The 18,546-nt window shown below is 51.7% G+C and overlaps 1 protein-coding gene across 8 annotated transcripts in view; it reads right to left on the bottom strand.

Moving 5' to 3' along the window:
- The window catches only part of Rimbp2 (RIMS binding protein 2), a 190,343-nt gene that overhangs the window by 12,506 nt on the left and 159,291 nt on the right, over positions 1 to 18,546 (bottom strand). For 5 of the 8 annotated variants that reach the window (XM_087903610.1, XM_087903611.1, XM_087903607.1 and 2 more), the window contains 8 exons: positions 17,237 to 17,692; positions 15,793 to 15,939; positions 14,176 to 14,334; positions 11,176 to 11,886; positions 9,640 to 9,757; positions 3,790 to 3,974; positions 3,082 to 3,250; positions 1,309 to 1,412 (listed from right to left, as the gene is read on the bottom strand). In XM_087903610.1, coding sequence (XP_087759736.1) covers positions 1,309 to 1,412; positions 3,082 to 3,250; positions 3,790 to 3,974; positions 9,640 to 9,757; positions 11,176 to 11,886; positions 14,176 to 14,334; positions 15,793 to 15,939; positions 17,237 to 17,692 — 2,049 coding nt within the window. The remainder of the gene's footprint in view (positions 1 to 1,308; positions 1,413 to 3,081; positions 3,251 to 3,789; positions 3,975 to 9,639; positions 9,758 to 11,175; positions 11,887 to 14,175; positions 14,335 to 15,792; positions 15,940 to 17,236; positions 17,693 to 18,546) is intronic. The other 3 variants (XM_087903614.1, XM_087903613.1, XM_087903612.1) reach the window with 1 other exon arrangement.

Here is an 18,546-nt window from a genome sequence, read left to right as displayed (position 1 = left end):
AGCCTGTCTTTCAACTAAGATAGGATGTAGGGTGCAGAACTGAGGAGACGGGGAGGGAGGTTATCCACTCAAAGTTGGGGGGGGGGGGTCTGTTCTAAATCAACCTAAGAGAAACATGTAGATTAAAGGCCATTGCTGCCACCTGGTAAGGGACAGGAACTCTAGTCACGTGGTAACTCTACACACCTGGAAGACTGGAGAATGAGGACCATCGGCAAACAACCTCTTAGCACCAAGAAAATCGCCCAGCCCCACCATCAATTCAATACCTATCTGTTAAGTGTCAGGTCCCAGTCTGGGGAGAGCAGAGAATGTATCCAGGAGTCAAACTGTCCTTAGACCCTTTGGACTATGGTCATAGAGCCCAGAAGAAGGGAGGAACAGAAAGCTAGCTGGGGATGACTACAAGCGTGACTGTGTCTCTAATAAGAGGGAAGTGATTCGGTTTCCCAGCCAGCAGCCGATAAGCAAAGCTATGGGCAGGAATTCACATCAATCTGGTTTAGGGGTGGGGTGGGCAACTCTTTTTTTTTCTTATTTCTGATCATGTTCTGCTTTTATGCCATGAGGTGCCCCGCTGTCCCAGGCACCCAGAACACCCACCCTCCCTCTCATCATCAGCCACAGTGACGTTGGTTCCTCTGCTAAAAGGGACTCCATATTGCCATAAGGGTGGGTCATAGGTCACTCTTCTATAGTTATGCTGGGAAACTTGGGCCACAGGGACAAGGATTTGCCACTGTAAGTGTCCTCATGACATCAAACACTTGCGCCATACCCAGTGACCGCCACACTTCACATAGGCTACGTGTATTTTCGGCATACATCTTCATGACACAGTTTATAAACTAGACACCCTACTAGATGAGTAGGAACTTAGAACACAATGGCGCAAGAGTACCCTAGATAAGGCTAGCACATCTGCGTTCTCAGCGGCAGACGCGTGCACGGTGCTGGATCAGGGTGATTCCCAGCTGGGTGGAATGCGGCGGGACAGTTTGTGGGTGTGGCTAAGAATGGTCATTTGCTCGCTCATCATTGATTTCTGGAGTTTCCACTGGCATCCTTGGACCTCAGCTGGTCATGGGTAACTGAAAACATGAACCTGTGCTCTCTGCAGCTGTCTGGGAGCCAGAGAATGTGACTGCCATCTCTGACGCGGCTTGCCACCGGGTCTCCCTCTCTACAATGCTCAGGGAAGAGCGTGACCTAAAGGCACGTGGACTAAGTGTGGCACCCACGAGAGGCTCAGCCAGGAAGGTACTGGGAGCAGGTCCAGGTCGGTGTGAAAGAACTCTGGGCTGGTACCTCAACATCCACATTGGGGGAGCTTTCCCTCGGGTCGTAGTCGTAGAGAGCCACCATCCTTCGTGTGGGCACAGAGTGACCCCGGCCACTTCGTCTGCTTCTCTCTGCAAAACCATAAGATCTAGTTGTGAAGAGGCCACTCAGTGCCCAAAGGGTGTGTGTGAGCTGCTAAGGTCCCTGGCTTGGGAAGACGGTCTCAGCCTCCAGTGCTTAACGCTTTCTCTAGACTGTTTACCTTCACAGCTACACTCCCCCGTGTCTACGATCCCACGGGGGCTCCATGAGATAGGGAGCCTCCTCCCAAAGTGAATGTAAGTGGTCTGAGGCACCAGGTGGCTAAGACTTGGGAAGGCCTAGTAGGCACCATGAGGTTTCTGACCATTGTTCTGGAAAAAAAGCCACAGCTACCCCGTGAATTGAAACCTTCCCTCCTACAGGGAAGATGGAGGCTTTTTACGACTCACAAAGCTAAGGAAACTGAGAAGGCTCAGCACACCCGGAGGCTTACAAGGCTCCCAGGGCCCTACCCCAAGCTTCTGAAGCTGTCAATGACTGCTAGGGAACACAGCTCTTGGTGAAACCAGCTGCTGGGTGTGCAGGAACTCGGGGGTACAGCTTTGGTGAGTCATCACATGTGCTGGGGGTGGTGCCTTTGAGTCACCCAGAGTAGCATGGCCAGGTGGCAGCATTGACTCACCGAAGGCAAGGTGAGCACAGCTACCATGATGGACGGCAGCGGCAAAACAACGCCTACAATGGCCTGACTTTGGGGACAGGCTCATTAATCATGGTGTTTCTTGGAACAAAACAGATACGCCTACCCAGTTACTGTTTGATCTGTATAAGCAGAGAAACTCTAAAAAACAAATGAAGCAAAGGCTACATTGGATCATACTAACAGAGAATCACAGCCCATCAGCGAGTTTCCAGACGTGAGCTCATTACAGATCCAAAGCCCCCTGAATAAAGGGGAGGCAGACCCCACGAGGAAGAGCCACATGTTACGGCGCCGACGGGTTTTACTGTCAAGCTTCCTCCCATCCTTCTCCAGAGAGCCCTACGGCCTTTTATTAGTGTATCTGTCCAATGGGGAGGGGGAGCCTCAACTGAGGATTTGCCTCCACCAGATTGGCCTGTGAGCAAGTCTGTGGGGGGCATCTGGTTTTATTGATGATTAACGGACGGGTGAGGGCAGCCCTCTGTGGGCGGTGACACCCCTGGGTGCTAGGTTGCAAAGGCAGCAGGCTAAACAAGCCTCTAGAGTAGCAGCCGCTCTGGTCTGTGCCTCAGATCCTGCTCTAGCTTTCCTCGTCCGCAGCGCTGCGCTGTGGACTGAAAGGTGAAAGAAACCCTTTCCTCTCCAAGTCGGCTTTGCTCGAAATATTTTATTACAACAGAAAAAAAATAACCTAGTACAGGAAACAAAGCCTTTTAGCTGCACTCCTCCCATCAGACACTTGCGTGCGTGTGTGTGTGTACATGTGTGTGTGTGCACATATGTGTGTGTGCATTGTGTGCGCACAAATACTAGAACAAATACTAGGGCGTGGCAAATGCAAATGATCCTAAAGCGTGCAGGAGGATTGCAGTACTGGCTTGCAGAGTGAGTTCTACCCAACAAGAAGGGAGGGGGTAGCAAATCCCCCTCCCCAAGAATTGGACACTCAAAGGTGCTGTGTGGCCCATGCTTCTGGGGGCTGTGGCTCTCCCCACACACCCCACTTAGGGCTGCTCTAAATGTCAATGCAGCCGAGCCTAAGGGATTGCGCGCACCTATTTTCTCCACAGGTGTGTTCAGAGGGAGGAAGCCTTGTCTCAGCAGCTGGTCCATCATCTCCTCATCATCCGCATGGATCTCGGAGACCATGTTACAGGGAATGAGACCGAGCCGGGCGCAGGTCTCCCCACGGTAGAAGCCGTCTGCGTCTTTGTCTCCATATACCTGGAGCCGTTGGGGACAGCAGAACATTTTGATAGACTGGCTCGGCCATACGTTAGCCCCACCAGTGACAGGGTCACCCAAAGCCCAAACTGCTTAGAACATACATTTCAAAGCCCACCCTTCACCTGCATCGGTCATGGCCCAGTGACCATGGCCCAGTGACCATGGCTCCTCGCCTCCTCACCCCTCCCCTTTATTGGTGTGCCTGCTTGAAGTTGAGGTGTAGGACACGAAACCTCTGCTTTTCAAATTCAGGATCTGTAAGCATAGGCTCCGACTGCACATGTAGTGCACAGAACACACTTAGGCAGGCAGGTCTGTATGCATAGGAATGTGCACAGTCCCATCAGGCAGACAGGTGAAAGCAGTGAGCCTCTTCCTAGGTGGAGCAGAGGCAATGCCTATCCTGTGTTCCGGGCTTTCACAGCCCTGAACCACCTCCTCCATCAGCCCTTGAAGTCCCCATGCTTGCACCAGCACCACTCCAGCCCCGCTGCCAGTCTCTGCCCCCTGTCCCACGATGCTGCAGCCATCACTACCTTGATGATCTGTCCTTCTTTGAAGGGAAGCTCCTCCTCAGCGGCATCAGGGTTGGGGGACATGGTCAGTGGGTCATAGTCAAACAGTGCCACGAAGATGCGGGCTGGGAGCTCCTCAGCACCAGGGTCAGTTTCTGACTCATCATAGAAGTCTGGAGAAAGGCGATCTCGCCGGGTATATTCATCTAGAGCATGCAGGGGACAGAGCAAAGGGACCGCGTGACACCAGGGGTGCATCTGTGGAAAGGGCAGCCCTGGGTGCTCCTCTCTGTCTGTTTGGGTTCACCATGGGGCCAGAAATCCCCCAGAGGTAGACTGGGGATTGCTTCAGAACAGGACCTCACTCCAAACTAAGCCATAAAGTGAGAGAAAGCTGTCATAGCAAAAAGCCTTACGTGGCTCTGCCAGAATAGGTATTTGGTCCTCTCAAAGTGCAGATGTGACCCTCGTGAGATGCGTCCTGGGTCCTCAGCAGAGCACAAGGCTAACTATAAGTTCTCCCCGATCTGGATGTTACACCCTCCAACGAAGGGAATCCATGCCTTTTCAGTATCTAACTTTGATTTGTTTAGGATCTTAATGCATGCGTGAGGGTGTGAGGGTCACTTGACATCGTGAGGTGTGCGGTTGTCTGGCTACACCTGTGAGGTGCCCATTGCAGACTCCTCTCATGCTGACACTGAACTTCACCATAATCTTGCCCCTTATAAAGATGGCAACTAGAACCTTTGCCCTTCCCCCTGTGACACTTTTTAAAAAAGGATTTATTCTTAATTATGTGTAGGTATGTGCATATGGGTGCAGGGCCTGCAGAGGCTGGAAGAATCAGATCCTCCAGGAGCTGAAGTTACAAGCGGCCGCGAGTCTCCTGATGCAGCTTCTGAAGTCAAACATCCGCTAGAAGAGCCATACATGTTCTCAACTATGGAGCTTCCTCTCTAGCCATCCCCTCCCCCACCCATCCTGGACACTTTCATTGGCTCCAGGGCACTTCCAATACAGTGTCGATGCTTGGCTGTCCCGCAGTTTAGGGGGTGGTGGCAAGAAATAAAAGTCTGTGTATGTCTGGGGCAGGTGAAAGTGTTCTTCAGATACTTTCTGGGTCTAGTTGGTCAAATCTCAGACTGTGGAAGCTGAACTGCAGTGGCCAATTGTGTGCATGTGCACACACATGTATATAGGCGTGCATTTCATCGAGAGGGAGACAATAGAACTGTGCTTCTCAATCTCCCTCACGCTGCGACCCTTTAATACAGTTCCTCGTGTTGTGGTGACCCCCAACCATAAGATTATTTTGTTGCCTCTTCCTAACTGTAAGTCTGCTACTGTTGGGAATCATGATGTAAGTGTGCAGGATATCTGACATGTGATCCTGGGAAAGGGTCATTCAACACCCACCAGGGTCACAACCCACAAGCTGAGAACCTGCTGTGTCCGTGGCCAGGTAACGTCCTGATCCTGGGAATGAATCAAGAACCAAAATTGGAAGGAGAAAAAGAGGCTTGGGAGATCAACCTGGCCCGACAACTATCTCTAGCCTGGGACTCAGAGGATGGCACAGGTGGACAGAGAACACCAAGGAGGTGGCTTCTTTCACCCCACCCCCAGAATGATGCAAAGATGCACACCTGCACTGAAGTGGTCATCACGCTTGATCATCCCCCATCGTTCCATAGTCACCGTTTTCCAGCCCCCAAATACGTGTAATGTTTACCTGTCCCATGTCAGAAAAATCTAAGTGAAAAAGAACTAAAATCTTCCGCATTTAAAATGAAGTGAAATGAGATTCCCCCCCCACACACACACACCTTACTATCTCCCTTGTCTTTATTTCTCTGATGCCATCTGTACCTTAGGGTACAAACCATTGGTACCGCTGCCTTCTTGTCCTGGCATCTCTCCCATGTATTGTAAACATGCCTCGAGGGCTGGGGAGACGGCTCAGAGGTTAAGAGCACTGGCTGCTTTTGGAGAGGGCCTGGGTTCGGTTTCCAGCACCTAGACAGTGGTTCCCATCAACCTGTAACTCCAGTTCCAGGGTATCTGGCTCCCTGTACATGGAGCACAGACATGGAGGAAGACAAATGCTAGTAATATACATAAAGACAAATCTTAATTAAAAGCATGATGTGTATGTATGGGTCTATCAATAATATTCAGTAACTGTAAAACCACAAGTATAATAACACAAAATGCCCTTTAACTTGTGCTTGGAACACAGCCTGGTCTGATAATGTCTTCATTGTGGCCTGACAACCCCCACAGCCACTCTTAAAGGATGATGTGTAGAAGCAGAGCAGCTGAGGGGCCTCACGTTGGCGCTAGCTGGGTATGCAAGAGGAGCTTAGCTCCCTGTCATGTGACCTGCTTGAAGAAGTTTCAGCTATAGAAACACTGCTGAACTTGTGGGATTGGAACTTGTGGGCATGGCCTTGGCCAGCATTTGGTGCCTGTCAGTTCTTTGTGTGTCTCTGAGTTGAGTGACGTGGCAGCTCTGTGGCAAGCAAGGCTCCGTGGTCAGGAGCTGAGTGTGAGGCTAAGGATAGAGGCCTATGGTCAGCTTCCCCTGGACAACACCATTAAATCCTCCAGGGTCCACAGCAGTGCGTTTGCTTAGGAGCGGCCGCTGCAGCTGGTGTGTGATCAATCTCACCAAAATGTCTGATGTTGTCTACAATTGGCAATGTTTTCTTGGCAGAGGCAGATTCTGTCTTCTTGAAGGGCTAGACTTTGCCCAACTAGCTTCAATTGTCACCATTTCCTGTGGGCATAGGATGCGCTGCGTTTCCCCAAACCACCAGGAGGATGGGAAGGGATGAGGGAGAGTTCAAGGTAAGACAGACTCCATTACACTTGGATGGGTGAGACCATGCGCTTTCAGCAGCGAGGTGACGCCCTGCCCCCAGGCCTTGCATTTGATGGGCAAGTAAGAGTAACCCAAAGGTCAAAAATTACTGAGGAAAAAATTAAGCGCAACTAAATGTCTTTTGAAACAGGGTCAGCTAAGGAACCCGGTGCCATTAGACAGGGGGCTAAGGAGTCTTTGTTTTTAAATCATGTAGAACATGGTTTACTTAATATTAGTGTTAGAAATCAGAATATTAACAGCCACATATTTTTCTTAGTTGTGGCTCCAGTGTCTATTAAAGTGTACCCAGGAAAATATGATATGAAGACTTCATTACCTCTAGGAAAGAAAAATGGATGCTTTTGGAGTATAGCAGGTTTCTAAAATGCTAATTACTAACGTTTTTCCTTAAATTTTACCTTTTATTTTCTATGTGAACTATATGTGTGCGGAGACCAGAAGATGGCGCCAGATCCCCTGGAACTGGAGTTACAGCCCGTTGTGAGTTGCTATGTAGGGGCTGGAAAATGAACCCAGGTCTTCTGCAAGAGCAGCAACTGCTCTTCACTGCTGAGCCATCTCTCCAGACCCTAGTGGCTACTGTTTTAACATGCAAAGAGAATTGAGGAGCAGAGAAACATGTTATCTGACCCTTGACCCCTGGTTATTAGTCACCGACTCATTGGCCCACCTGCCTGTGTTCTTGATGAGTGACAGGCCTATCACATGGATGTTTTCTTCTGAGCACTTAGGTTTGTCTTTCCACCATGCAAAGTGCTGGATTTAAGTTATGTTTTTCACACAGGGTCTTGGGTGACTACAAGAACTAAGAAGAGATAAGGGAGCTGCCATGGGTTCATTCTCTTTCAAGTATTAGGATGAAGGATGTGATCCTTGTTACACAGCATTACTCTCTTTGAGGCCAGTCACATGCCTGCAGCCTCTCGAGTCCTTCACCTTAAGAATCCAGACAAATCTTTTGTAAGAGTCAATGACAAGGGTCCCAACCAAGACAGTGAAGGCTGTCCCTGGCTCTTACTGACAAGGGTATCTGACAGGACAGTGCAGGCTGTCCTCAGCTCTCAGTGACAAGGATGTCTAGGCATGAGATGTCCCTACTTTTTCTTTCTTTCTTTCTTCCTTTCTTCCTTCCTTTCCTTCTTTCTTTCTTTCCTTCTTTCTTTCTTTCTTCTTTCCTTCCTTCCTTCCTTTCCTTCTTTCTTTCTTTCTTTCTTCCTTCCTTCCTTCCTTCCTTCCTTCCTTCCTTCCTTCCTTCCTTCCTTCCTTTCTTTTTGTCGCTGACTTTCTGTAGTCATGGCAATAAGTTCCTGGCCTGGGAAACTGAAGTAGGAATTCTACTCTAATGCCTTAAATGACATAAATCTCAGTGCCCATAGAATGTCCATTCCTGCCTATGACGTCTCTGCGTGGGGTGGCAGGGTGGAGACAGGATTCATAGAAGTCTGTTTGGTTGGCCATGTGACATCTTCAGCAGAGCTGCACCCTTTCTTTGCCCAACAATAACACTGAGACTGGACAGGCAACTTGGCTGGCAGGGCAGGAGCTGAACCCTGAGTGGGTCGTCCCAGGCTCTCAAGCCTCAGGACCGAAGTCCCACTGAACAGGACAGCCCAAACCCTTTTCTGCTCACTTTGTCAAGGACATTTGGCCCGGCTAGGATTAGGAGAGCAGAGCCCTGCACTGATCAGCTATCTCGGGGGTCCATGCTTTTTGAGTCTGTCCATACATCTCGTGCTATCTTTTGGATTAGTAAAGACAGGTTTTGGTGGTGGTGGTTGGTGGGGTTTGGTGGGTCGCACTCCACCAGCTGAGGATGTCCAGCATCCCATGACATGCTTAAGGGTAAAGCAGATGCCTGGTGACGATAGCAGAGCTGCAGAAGCAAATGCTTCCCTGCTGCGGTTTGGCTTCCTCTTGGGGTTGGGGGGAAAAAAATCATGTTCCAACCCTTCCTGCTTGCTGGGATTTGAATCCTTTCCAATTTGGGTCGCCTGAGCAGGTTTTCTCCCACTCTGAAATGGCGAGTCTGGTATTGTCCTCAGCCATTCCTGCTTAGTGTCTTTCCTATGGTGTGCATGCGCATGTATGCATGCGTGCATGCATGTGCATGTATGCATGTGTGTGTGTGTGTGTGTGTGTGTGTGTGTGTATGCTCACAAAAGCCTGGTTTATTTGGATCCTCCCGATCCCTGTTACCTCATGAACACCACTTCTTAGAATTACTGTCCCCATGATTCTACCCCAATGGCAGCACTATCACCCCCATCTGCAGACACTTAGCGTGAGCTGGTGGCAACCAACAGCCGAATGACAGTTTGGAGCCCCATTGACTGAATCCCAAATGGTTTGTAAGAAAAGGAAGCCCAGGTGTCATGAAGTGGGTGGAGAGACTAGGATTGAGGTAGATGGCGAGGGGCAGGGCCCGTGGTGGATAAGAAAGGGAGCACGTGTCTTAGGGACACTTCCAGCTTCCAAGTGTTAGCAAGACTTGCACCAATATGACCGATGCCCTCAGATGACTCCATTCACCAGGAGCTCATCTGGATATTTCTCTCTCTCTCTCTCTCTCTCTCTCTCTCTCTCTCTCTCTCTCTCCTACCAGGAAATTCCTAAAGCGCATCTCTGAGTATATCTCTGACAGTGGCTCCAGAAAGGATTAAGCAGGAGGAACTGTGGGAGGCACCATCCCAGGGGCTGGGGTTGAGGCATAAGAGAGGAAAGGATCAAGCCAGTAGATAGAGTATTTTGTTCTCTCTCTTCCTCCTTTCCCCACTCTCTCTGTGTCTCCCCTCCCAGCCTCCTCCTACATCCTCCCTGCCACGGTGGACTGAACCCTGATACCATGAGTCCCCTTGTCCTTTTTCCTCTTCATTGTTTTTCTCAGACATTTGTCACGGGACAAGAGCCCTAATGTGTGACCCGTGAACTGTTCTTAAGTAGATGGTGTACAGAGAGTGTGTGATAGGGATCAGGCCACTAACCAATGGATGGAGCCATCGCTGGCCGGTGCCTCTGAGGACCTCCGCCACTGTGAGAATACCTTCGGCTCACGTGATCCATCCGGTCTCCTCGCCCCATCAAAGCGGGGTTTCCTAAAATCTAGACCCAAGAGAACACCGTGGTTAGATCCGGCCAGCCTTGGAAGGAAAAGAGGAGTTAAAGCCAAATCAATCCGGATCAGAAGCAGAAGCACTAAAGGCAACTAAACGTAGCTTTTAACTGAAAGGTTAGCTGAGTGACCTGCGGGAGGAGCCAGCCGGGCCCAGGAGCCTGCTTTCTACATCAGGGTCCTTTCTGGACACACCGCAGTGGGGCTGGTAGGGCTGGGAGTCAAAAGGGGTCAGAGGAGGAAGCTTTTGGTTGATGTTATTGCTCCTGACGCCAAATCCACTGAAGCAAATTGACTATGGCTTACAGCTCCGGCTCCGTGTCAGTTAAGTCCTTCTCCTGGTTTTATTGCCCACCCTCAAGTGTCACAGTAGCAGAGATACGCTGCTGCAGTTCCCAAAGTCCCTCACAGATAGAAGGGGTTTGGAGGGTGCTGGACCCTCAGGGGGTAGAGCCGTACTATCAGCTTTGATCATGCTCTGTGATTAACCTGGGCTTGAGCAGGCCTTCTGTCTAGAAATGTCGACTTCTCATCTGGACTAAGGGGCAGAACTGACTGAAGGGAAGCAGGTTGGCAAGAATCAGCCTGTTGGTAGCCGGTCCCAGGACTCAGGAGCCAAGTTGTCTGAGCCTATAGCCATGGGTGAGACTGGACAGGCACCATGGGGTGCAGGCAGTGCCTGGCATGGACACGTCACAGAGTGCAAAGCTCAGAAGGTGGCTTGCTGCCGTGTTGATGGTCCACCTGTGTGCCCAAGGGCAGTTGAACACAGCAGGGGCGCAGATGTTGTAGAGAGGATACAATTACAGAAATGTATGAAGCCTTGGATGACCCCCCCCCCCCGCTGTGTAGTAGACATAGAGGGAACAGAGATTGGAGGTGAGGAAGACTTTGGGAACAATTTGCAAAACTGAGTTTCTTCCCTGGTTATTCTCTGTGTTTATAAACAGTTGTAGATGAAAGCCAAAAGGAAAAGGGAAAACTTAAAAAGCCAAAACAACAAGGGCAAAAAGCCTTTGATCATACCAACCATCCTCCATGGGTCCCTAAGGATCATTTTAGGGGGGTGGGGGGAAGGAATGTATGTTTCTCGAGTTCCAGATACTCAGCAGTTCAGCTAACCCTTAATTAAAACTTAGATTCAGTTGTCCTTTAAGTAAAGCAGCCGTAACCATCGCTGATTCTGTGGGGGAGATTGTTACTCCAAAGCAAGAAAACCTTCGGGATGGTCAAGCAGCTAGGAAGCAATGGGACCGAAGAAATCAAAAATGCAGGGAGAACCAAAGAGAGCGGCCCAGAGAGTCCCCGGATGCACTCCAAAACCCGAACCAAACGCAAAACCAACAAAAGGATGAGAGCACGGATTGGTTTGGCAAGCGCGCGCGGGAAGGATGGTTACTTGACACACCAAAGGGCCGTCTGCCACTCGGGGAGGAGGCTGTGCCAGACGCTCAGCTGCCCTACTGTCGGGCATGGCTGGGCTTTTCCTCCAGACACCCCGAAAATCTTCGTGGTCGCTGGCCTCGTCCCAGCCATCCCTCCTGGGCACGGGCCTCTCCGGGCTGAGTTGGGCGTCATCGCTCCTGATGACGTCACTGGGGTCCACCTGCTCCCCAAAGTCCTCTTCGATGCTGCTCTGTCGGGTCAGCGTCCGCCTCCGGGCCAGCAGGGGCCTTGGGCTTCTCCTACATGGACAGTGACCAGGGCCTGGACTGCACTTGGCCGAGGTGCTCCTGAAACTAAACCGAGATTCTTCCTCCTCACTGCCACAGTCCAAACCACTGTCCGGGCTCCTGGTGGCCGAGCGGCTGAACCGACAGCCTCTGTCTTCCAGAAAGAGATCCTCCATATGGATGCCTGGGCCCCTGTGCTCTGCAGGGAGCCAGGAACCCTGTAGGACTGGATGTCCCCAACAGGACCGCGCTGGCCCACGCTCCATAGCCAACAAGGCCCTGGCTCTGGAGGACCCCATGCCCTGTCTGAGCAGCGGCTCGCCATGCTCCGTGTCCTCCTCAGCTACCTCGGGGATACTGAACAGTCTCTTACTGCGGTGGGGCTGTTGGGGGAACTCGGGCTGCTCCAGGAAAGCGCCTTCCAAGCTCCTAGCCTTATGGCATTCCTTGGGGACAGCATGTGTGAGAGAGCGGTGTATGACCAGATATGAGGCGGTGGAGGAAGGAGAGAAAACACACACAGAATTAGTCTTGGCAGGGAGGCAGGGGGGGGCGCAGCGTGAGGCAGCCTCTGCTCGTGGGGGACCTGCAGCATGCCTGCTGGGGCTCTGGGATGGAGCAATGGGTCACGTGGTGAGTGCAGAGCAGAAGGTGAGGGACAGCACACAGAGGAGACAGCGGGACGTCAGGAGCAGACGCCATGCGGGTGAGCCAGAGGGAGAAAAGGTGGCCCAGATGGGAGGAAACAATGCTCCCAGGCTCCTGCCTGTTCCTGTGCTGAGGAGTTATCCAGAGTAGTGAGAGGAATTTGCCTGCCACTGGGGCTGACTCCCTGCAGCCCAGGGGCAGCTGCCATTGAATGCCCAGTGTGGCTGGAGGTGGACCCACCGTATCTCTGTCCAGTCCTGCGGAGTGTTGCCTTCCCAGCACTTAGCGCCCCAGCTGATTGCCCACCCACCTTTCCCTTAGCTGAAGCATGCCTGTGGTCTAGTGAATGTTGCCTTAGCAGACCCAGTGCCTACCTGGTGCCTACAAAGGACCAAGGTCCTCTGCCTCAGCACCTGAGATGGATTTACTATATCTGGCCCATCTGGGCTCCGCAACTGGCACCGAGCTAGCCAGTCTTGAGGTTGCTATTGCAAACCCTCCTGCATTCCGGCCTTGGCCTACATTTCCATGGGTACCATTTCCTACCAGCCCCAGCCCTCGGCCCCTGTCTATTTCCGAAGGGCATATTTTGGTGCCAACCACTGCTCTATACTCCCCTCTGGGGAGATGTGGCTGACTCTGGGGAAGCTGCTTTTATCCCTTGCTGAGATCTGGGGGTATATCTTATTATGAGTACACATGATGGCCTTGCCAGCTGCCCCCACTGGTCTGTGGATACCTCGGACCATGGGGGAGGTTGTTTCCTAGTACAGTCTACTGTACGCTTATGCCATTGCCCACGAGTGGGTGGGCCCAGGATCTGCTAACTCATGCATCTTTCTCCTTTATAGCCCCGCATTCAAGGATGTTTGGCTCAGGTGTGCCGAGCACTATGAAGGTGAAGGATGATAGCTGAAAAAGAGGGTAACATGGGGTAGGCAGGTGAGCCAAGCCAGTTGGAGATGAAGGGCCATGGGCGCTGGTCCCTCCAGGAAACCTGGCTTGGTTTAGCCAGTCACTGCCACGTGGGACTGTGGGGCTAGTGTGGCCACAACTCCCAATTGATACTGGCAGTTTATTAGGAGAATTTTGAAACCCACACCCCTAAGGAGCCCTGTGGGTGAATGGCACACCCCTGTGGCTACCCTGACCCTACTTCCCCTAGGATACTGCTGGGCTGTTTATAAGAGGGCGAGGGATGGATGGAGTCACACCTCCTGCTTCACAGCACCCTTGGTGGCCCTTCCTTTGTTAAGCAGTGCTTGGGAGGCAGCTTCCAATATCTTCCCCTGTCCATAGAAGTGTCTGGAAGGTGGGAAACACAGGCGGATGCCTTTCCCTGACCCACCCATGAGCATTTTCAATGGAACATAGCCCAGGGCAGGTAGGAGGCTCAGGTCAGGAGTCTTCAGAAGGGGCCTGTGTGGGACCCGCTGCTGGAGGGGCACAGGGAACAATGTGAGTCATACCATGCAGGACCTCATGGAGGTCCCCAAAGTTCCTGCAAGGACCTTTATGGGGAAAATGTTCATATGGTCCCCATAGAGGCCCTGAGCAGACAGCGGGAATGGATGTTGTCTTCTGTCCGTCCATCATAGCGCAGGATGATCTGCAGAAATAAGCCCTGCAGGCTTCATCACCCCCACCCCCATTCTGGTGAAGTCGCTACCCTTCCATCTCAGATCTCCAGGGGCAGATGGTGTGGACTCTTTCCTGGTATGGGGCTTGGGTGATGGACCCAGGAGTGTGCTGTCCTGGGCCTCCTGTGGCCTCCGTGGCATGGCTCTAGCCCACGTGGAGTCTTCCTCATACACAAGAGCGTGGGGCCCAGCCCCACACTGCCAGTTCACTGCTAACCCGGAAGCTGCACCTACTGTGTGAGCATGTAAGGCTTGGGCTGGTTCTGTTCTCTTCCCACTACAGTGCTGGCTGTGTCCAGGGGTTCCAAATGGATCCCCCAAATGCCAGTACCCAGACCCTCTTGGCAAAACAGACAGGAGCAGCAGGTAACTCCTGAATGCAACCATAAAGGGCAGAAGGGAGCATCCCCTGGATTTGGGGCACCCTGGCATGAGCTCAGTGCTCACCTTGAGGGCATTGTGAGAGGTGCCACTGGGCCGGCGCCGGCCCCCGTCCTCCAGCTGCATCTCTGAGTACAGCTCCTCCTCATCCTCCTCCATGATGTCCGACAGGTCTGACCCCCGGCTGCTCTCTGTGTGGTAATCATCTCCATGGCAACAGTGGGGCTGTGGTCAAAAAGGCACACAGATAGGGCTTTTCCTCTTTTGATTTATTTTTATGTGTTTTGGGTGTTTTGCATGTAAGAATGTCTGTATACCACATGTGTGCCTAGTGCCTGTGGAGGTCAGAAGAACCCATTGGCTCCCCTGGAAGTGGAGTTACAAACAGTTGTGAGTCACCATGTAGGTGCTGGAACTCCTAGCTGGGTCCTCTGAAAGAACTATCCTTAACCACTGTGTATGTCTCCAGACATTTTGTACATGCCACAGGCTCCCAGGCTATTCTCCCTGAGTCCTGGACCCATATTTACCAACTTGTAGAGCCCACGTAACAAGGAATGTGGGAAACAGTGCATGCCCAGCTCATCTTGGTGAAGGAAACAAAACCTGACATGACTTTGTCTAAGCCACAGAGAGAGGACAGCGCGGGTCACCCCACTCTGACAGGCATGAGGATCCTGGACTCTGCAGGAGACAGAGCAAGCAATATTGGTAAGTCACATCCTATGATGCTCAACTTCCAACCTGTCACTTCTGTACTTCACTAGCTGAACAGAGGCTTAAGCCCAGCGTTGCCAATTCAGATGGCTGAGGGCCAGGGCACCCATGTGTACATGTCTATATAGTGTCACACAAGAGGACGTGACAGGGCAAGTGGTCACACGGGGTGATGCTGAGGCTTTTAAAAGAACCATTGGAAAGTAAACAAATGTACATATGTATGCACATGCACAGATACATGTGCATATATAGGTCCACATATGAGAACACACATAGGAACATGCTCACATGCATATCCATCCCAATATACATGCATGTACTCATACAGAGACACATAGATGCATAGTAACACATGTTGACATGTATGTACATGTCCACATACACATGCACACACATTTCTATACACATAAACAAGTGAACATAAACATGCATACAATGATACATAGGAATTCAGTCATGTGTACATATGAGCACATGTGCATAGATACTATATATGAGCACATGAATAAACATACTCATGCATATACATACCAGACAAGTAGATATGCATACACACACAATCATACACAGATATACATGAACACACATACATGCACACCCACATAGACACACAGGAACACATTTTCACATGTCCACACATAAACATACATGCACACACATATTCGTGTATAAAGGTACACACAGAGGCATGCGCACACACAGGAGCATACACACACCATACACACTCATACACAGGCACGTACACTTGTACACACATGCATATATCTAATAAACACAAGCACATACACCACAAATGCCTGTGCATGCCTAGACACTTAGGCCTGGATACACACACATACATATATGAACACATGGGCACACGCCCAAGGCAGGTTAGGGCAATGTCTTCATAACTTTAAGCTCCTATGCATCCAGCTAAAGGCCTTGCCAGCCAAGGGCCGATGCAGGGGTACAAACTCTCACCTGCTTGCCCAGCTCTGACCCTTTCAGGAAGTCATCCACAGATGTACCCCTCCTCTTGACCTCGGGGGAGGCATAGCCATCCTCCTCGTCTGAATTGGCATATTGCCCAGCACTGCTTCGCTCTAGAAAGAGGCTCCTTTTCTCTAACTTGGAAAGAGAAAGGGACAAAGATGAGCAGGCATGTGGGGAAAAGCTGGATGGGGACCCAGGAGCACACACTGCTGTTATCCTCGGCCCCAAGTCCTGAGAAGGGCAAGGAGATTCCCCAGAGGTACCCTGGAGAGGCCTCACACACACTGGGCCCTGAAGTCTTCTTCAGGGTAGAATGCATAAAATATGCTGGACTGTGACCCCTTCAGCATGTGACTCCAGGCTGCTACTGGAGGATGGTCCCCATGAGGTTCAGGCTCCTGGGACCAGCTAGTCCCTTCACCTTTCCTCCTCTTCAGGAGACCTGGATCACTCTGAGCTTCTCTGGAGGGAACTTAGACCTCAGTGGGAAACTTCCTCCTCCATCTCTTGCCTTGTCTGGCATTAATTTGAACAGTGACCATGGCATTGAAGCATGAGCCCAGGAAGGATCTTTGACCCAGCCTAGCAGCCACTGGATTCTTCTGGATCTACTCTGAGGCTGCCCTGGGATCCTCTGCCATTCAGTCATAAATACTATCCAGTGATCCCAACACAGCTCCAGTCTCACTGAGCCTCAGAGCAGAGGTTCCAAGCTCACAAGTATCAGTAGCCACTGTTCACAAATCAGATTTCACAGACAGGCTGACCCTCTGGTTTCCTAAAGGGTTCTTGGGCCCTGGGGTCAGGGTAGCTCTGCGCCCTCGTGGGGATACACGGGACTGAACTTATGTTAGAAACATCATCCTAGGTCCCTGCAACTCTAGGGCTGACCCTTGGCCAAGTATCCTTGCTCTCCTGACCTGGGCCCTGAGAGGAGGGTGCCCCAGCCTTGGCAGACATTTCCAGGGGTCACCATCCTGGAGAAACCCACAGAACAACCCGACACCAAGAGGGTCCTGCCAGTAGGTCCTGCTGCCTCCTTGGTGGAGAAACTCTAACTTGCCCCCAAATACCTGGGAGAGATGGGAAGGTTCTGGGTCGATTCAGTCCTGGGTCCTACTCCCCCAATAGAGGGGAGGGGCACCCTGTAGGTGACTTAGTAGGTGTACTTCTCATTGCTCACTTTGAGAGCATGTGCAAACCTCACCAATCTCCACAGTCACAATAGCCCCTCCCCACAACATACACACATATTCTCAGGCGGGAATGTTGCAATGAAAGAACAGGCCCTGCCCAGTTCAGGACAACAGTCTTAAGCTGAGGTCTAGCGTGCTTTCTGGTAGATCTGCCTCTACCTGCCGGGCACAGGGACAGGTCATATACCCCACCCCAAGAGCACAGAGTTTCAACCTGTCAGGAAGACACAACTTACCCTGCTGGTTTCAGCCACCCTCTGTGCAGCCTCGCGGGCCATGGCCTTGGCAACGGTGGTGGACACAGGGGCTCCTTGTGGCTGAGGGAGGATCCGGCTGGGTGAGGGTGACCTTCTGCCTGGGCCAGCACTATGCATGTCAGGTGGTTCCAACATGTGGCCATGTGCAGGGCCGGGTGGCCGGCTCTGCTCCCAGGACTCGTCCACTTTGACGTGGGGACCCAGGTGTTGGTCTTTGGTATCCAGGTCACTTGCTAATGGCTTTGGTGGGGGAGCAGTCCTCGGGTGGGGGGCTGGAGGCACCAGGAGGTCAGGGGGGATGGCAGCGAGGGCAGAATCCATGGACTCTCCCTGTGCAGACAGGGTGCGCACACTCACGGCCTTGGCCTCCAGGCTCCGTAGCCGGACCAGCTCCACTGCTGTGCCGTCTGCTGTGGGGGCGATGACCTCAGCCACCTGCACACAGAGAAAGCCATGTCACAGGCTGTCAGCATGTGCTGACCCAGCAGTGGCCTCTCCTGAAGCCAGACATCTGGCAGAAAAGATCCAATATCTTGAGCCCAACATTTGGCTAGAGTCATTCGTAGAGTTAACAAAACCAGAGTCTCTGGGAGCCCAGGACCCAGGTAGTTGTGTGATCAATGAAGGACGGCCTTCTTCTTCCATCTCTAGACCAGATGCAGGGTTCCACAGGGATCTGAAGGTGATCTTGCTTACTGCCAAGCTGTAGGGAGGGGATCAGGGGTGGCTTCCTGGATGTACATGAATCATGTAGCCTGTACCTGGAAAGCCTACAGCCTATGAGAGGTGAATCATGGGAGAAATGACTGGGGCCCTCACACTCAAGTTAGGCAGCCCAATCTGTCACTGGGAGGAAGAGCAGGGTGGCAACAGTTGTGGCGATTTGAATAGGAATGGCCCCCATAGGTGCATATATCTGAATGCTTGGTCACCAGAGAGTGGCACTATTAGTTGGTGTGGCCTTGTTGGAGGAAGTGTGTCACTAAAGGTAGGTTTTGGGGTTTCAGATGCTCAAGCCAGGTCCAATGTCTCCCTCTCTCCCTGTTTCCTATTGATCCCAATGCAGGCACAGTTGTCCGTGTGCCTCCAGGTGGGATAACAAGCTAAACCTCTGAATGTAAGCAAGCCCAATTAAATGTTTTCCTTTATAAAATTTGCCATGGTCTCATTGTCTCTGCACAGCAATAAAAGCCCTTCCTAAGACGGCAGTGAACAGATAAACAGCAGCTTTCCAGAGACTTCCTCAGGTTAGAGTTTGTGTTTCATGTGCCACGACAGGGGTGGCAGGC

Source organism: Myodes glareolus, chromosome 2, assembly GCF_982192425.1.
Source record: "Myodes glareolus chromosome 2, mMyoGla1.1, whole genome shotgun sequence".
NCBI classification, from domain to species: domain Eukaryota; kingdom Metazoa; phylum Chordata; class Mammalia; order Rodentia; family Cricetidae; genus Myodes; species Myodes glareolus.
Note: the sequence above shows the minus strand (reverse complement) of the source record. Positions and strands in the feature narration are given on the sequence as shown.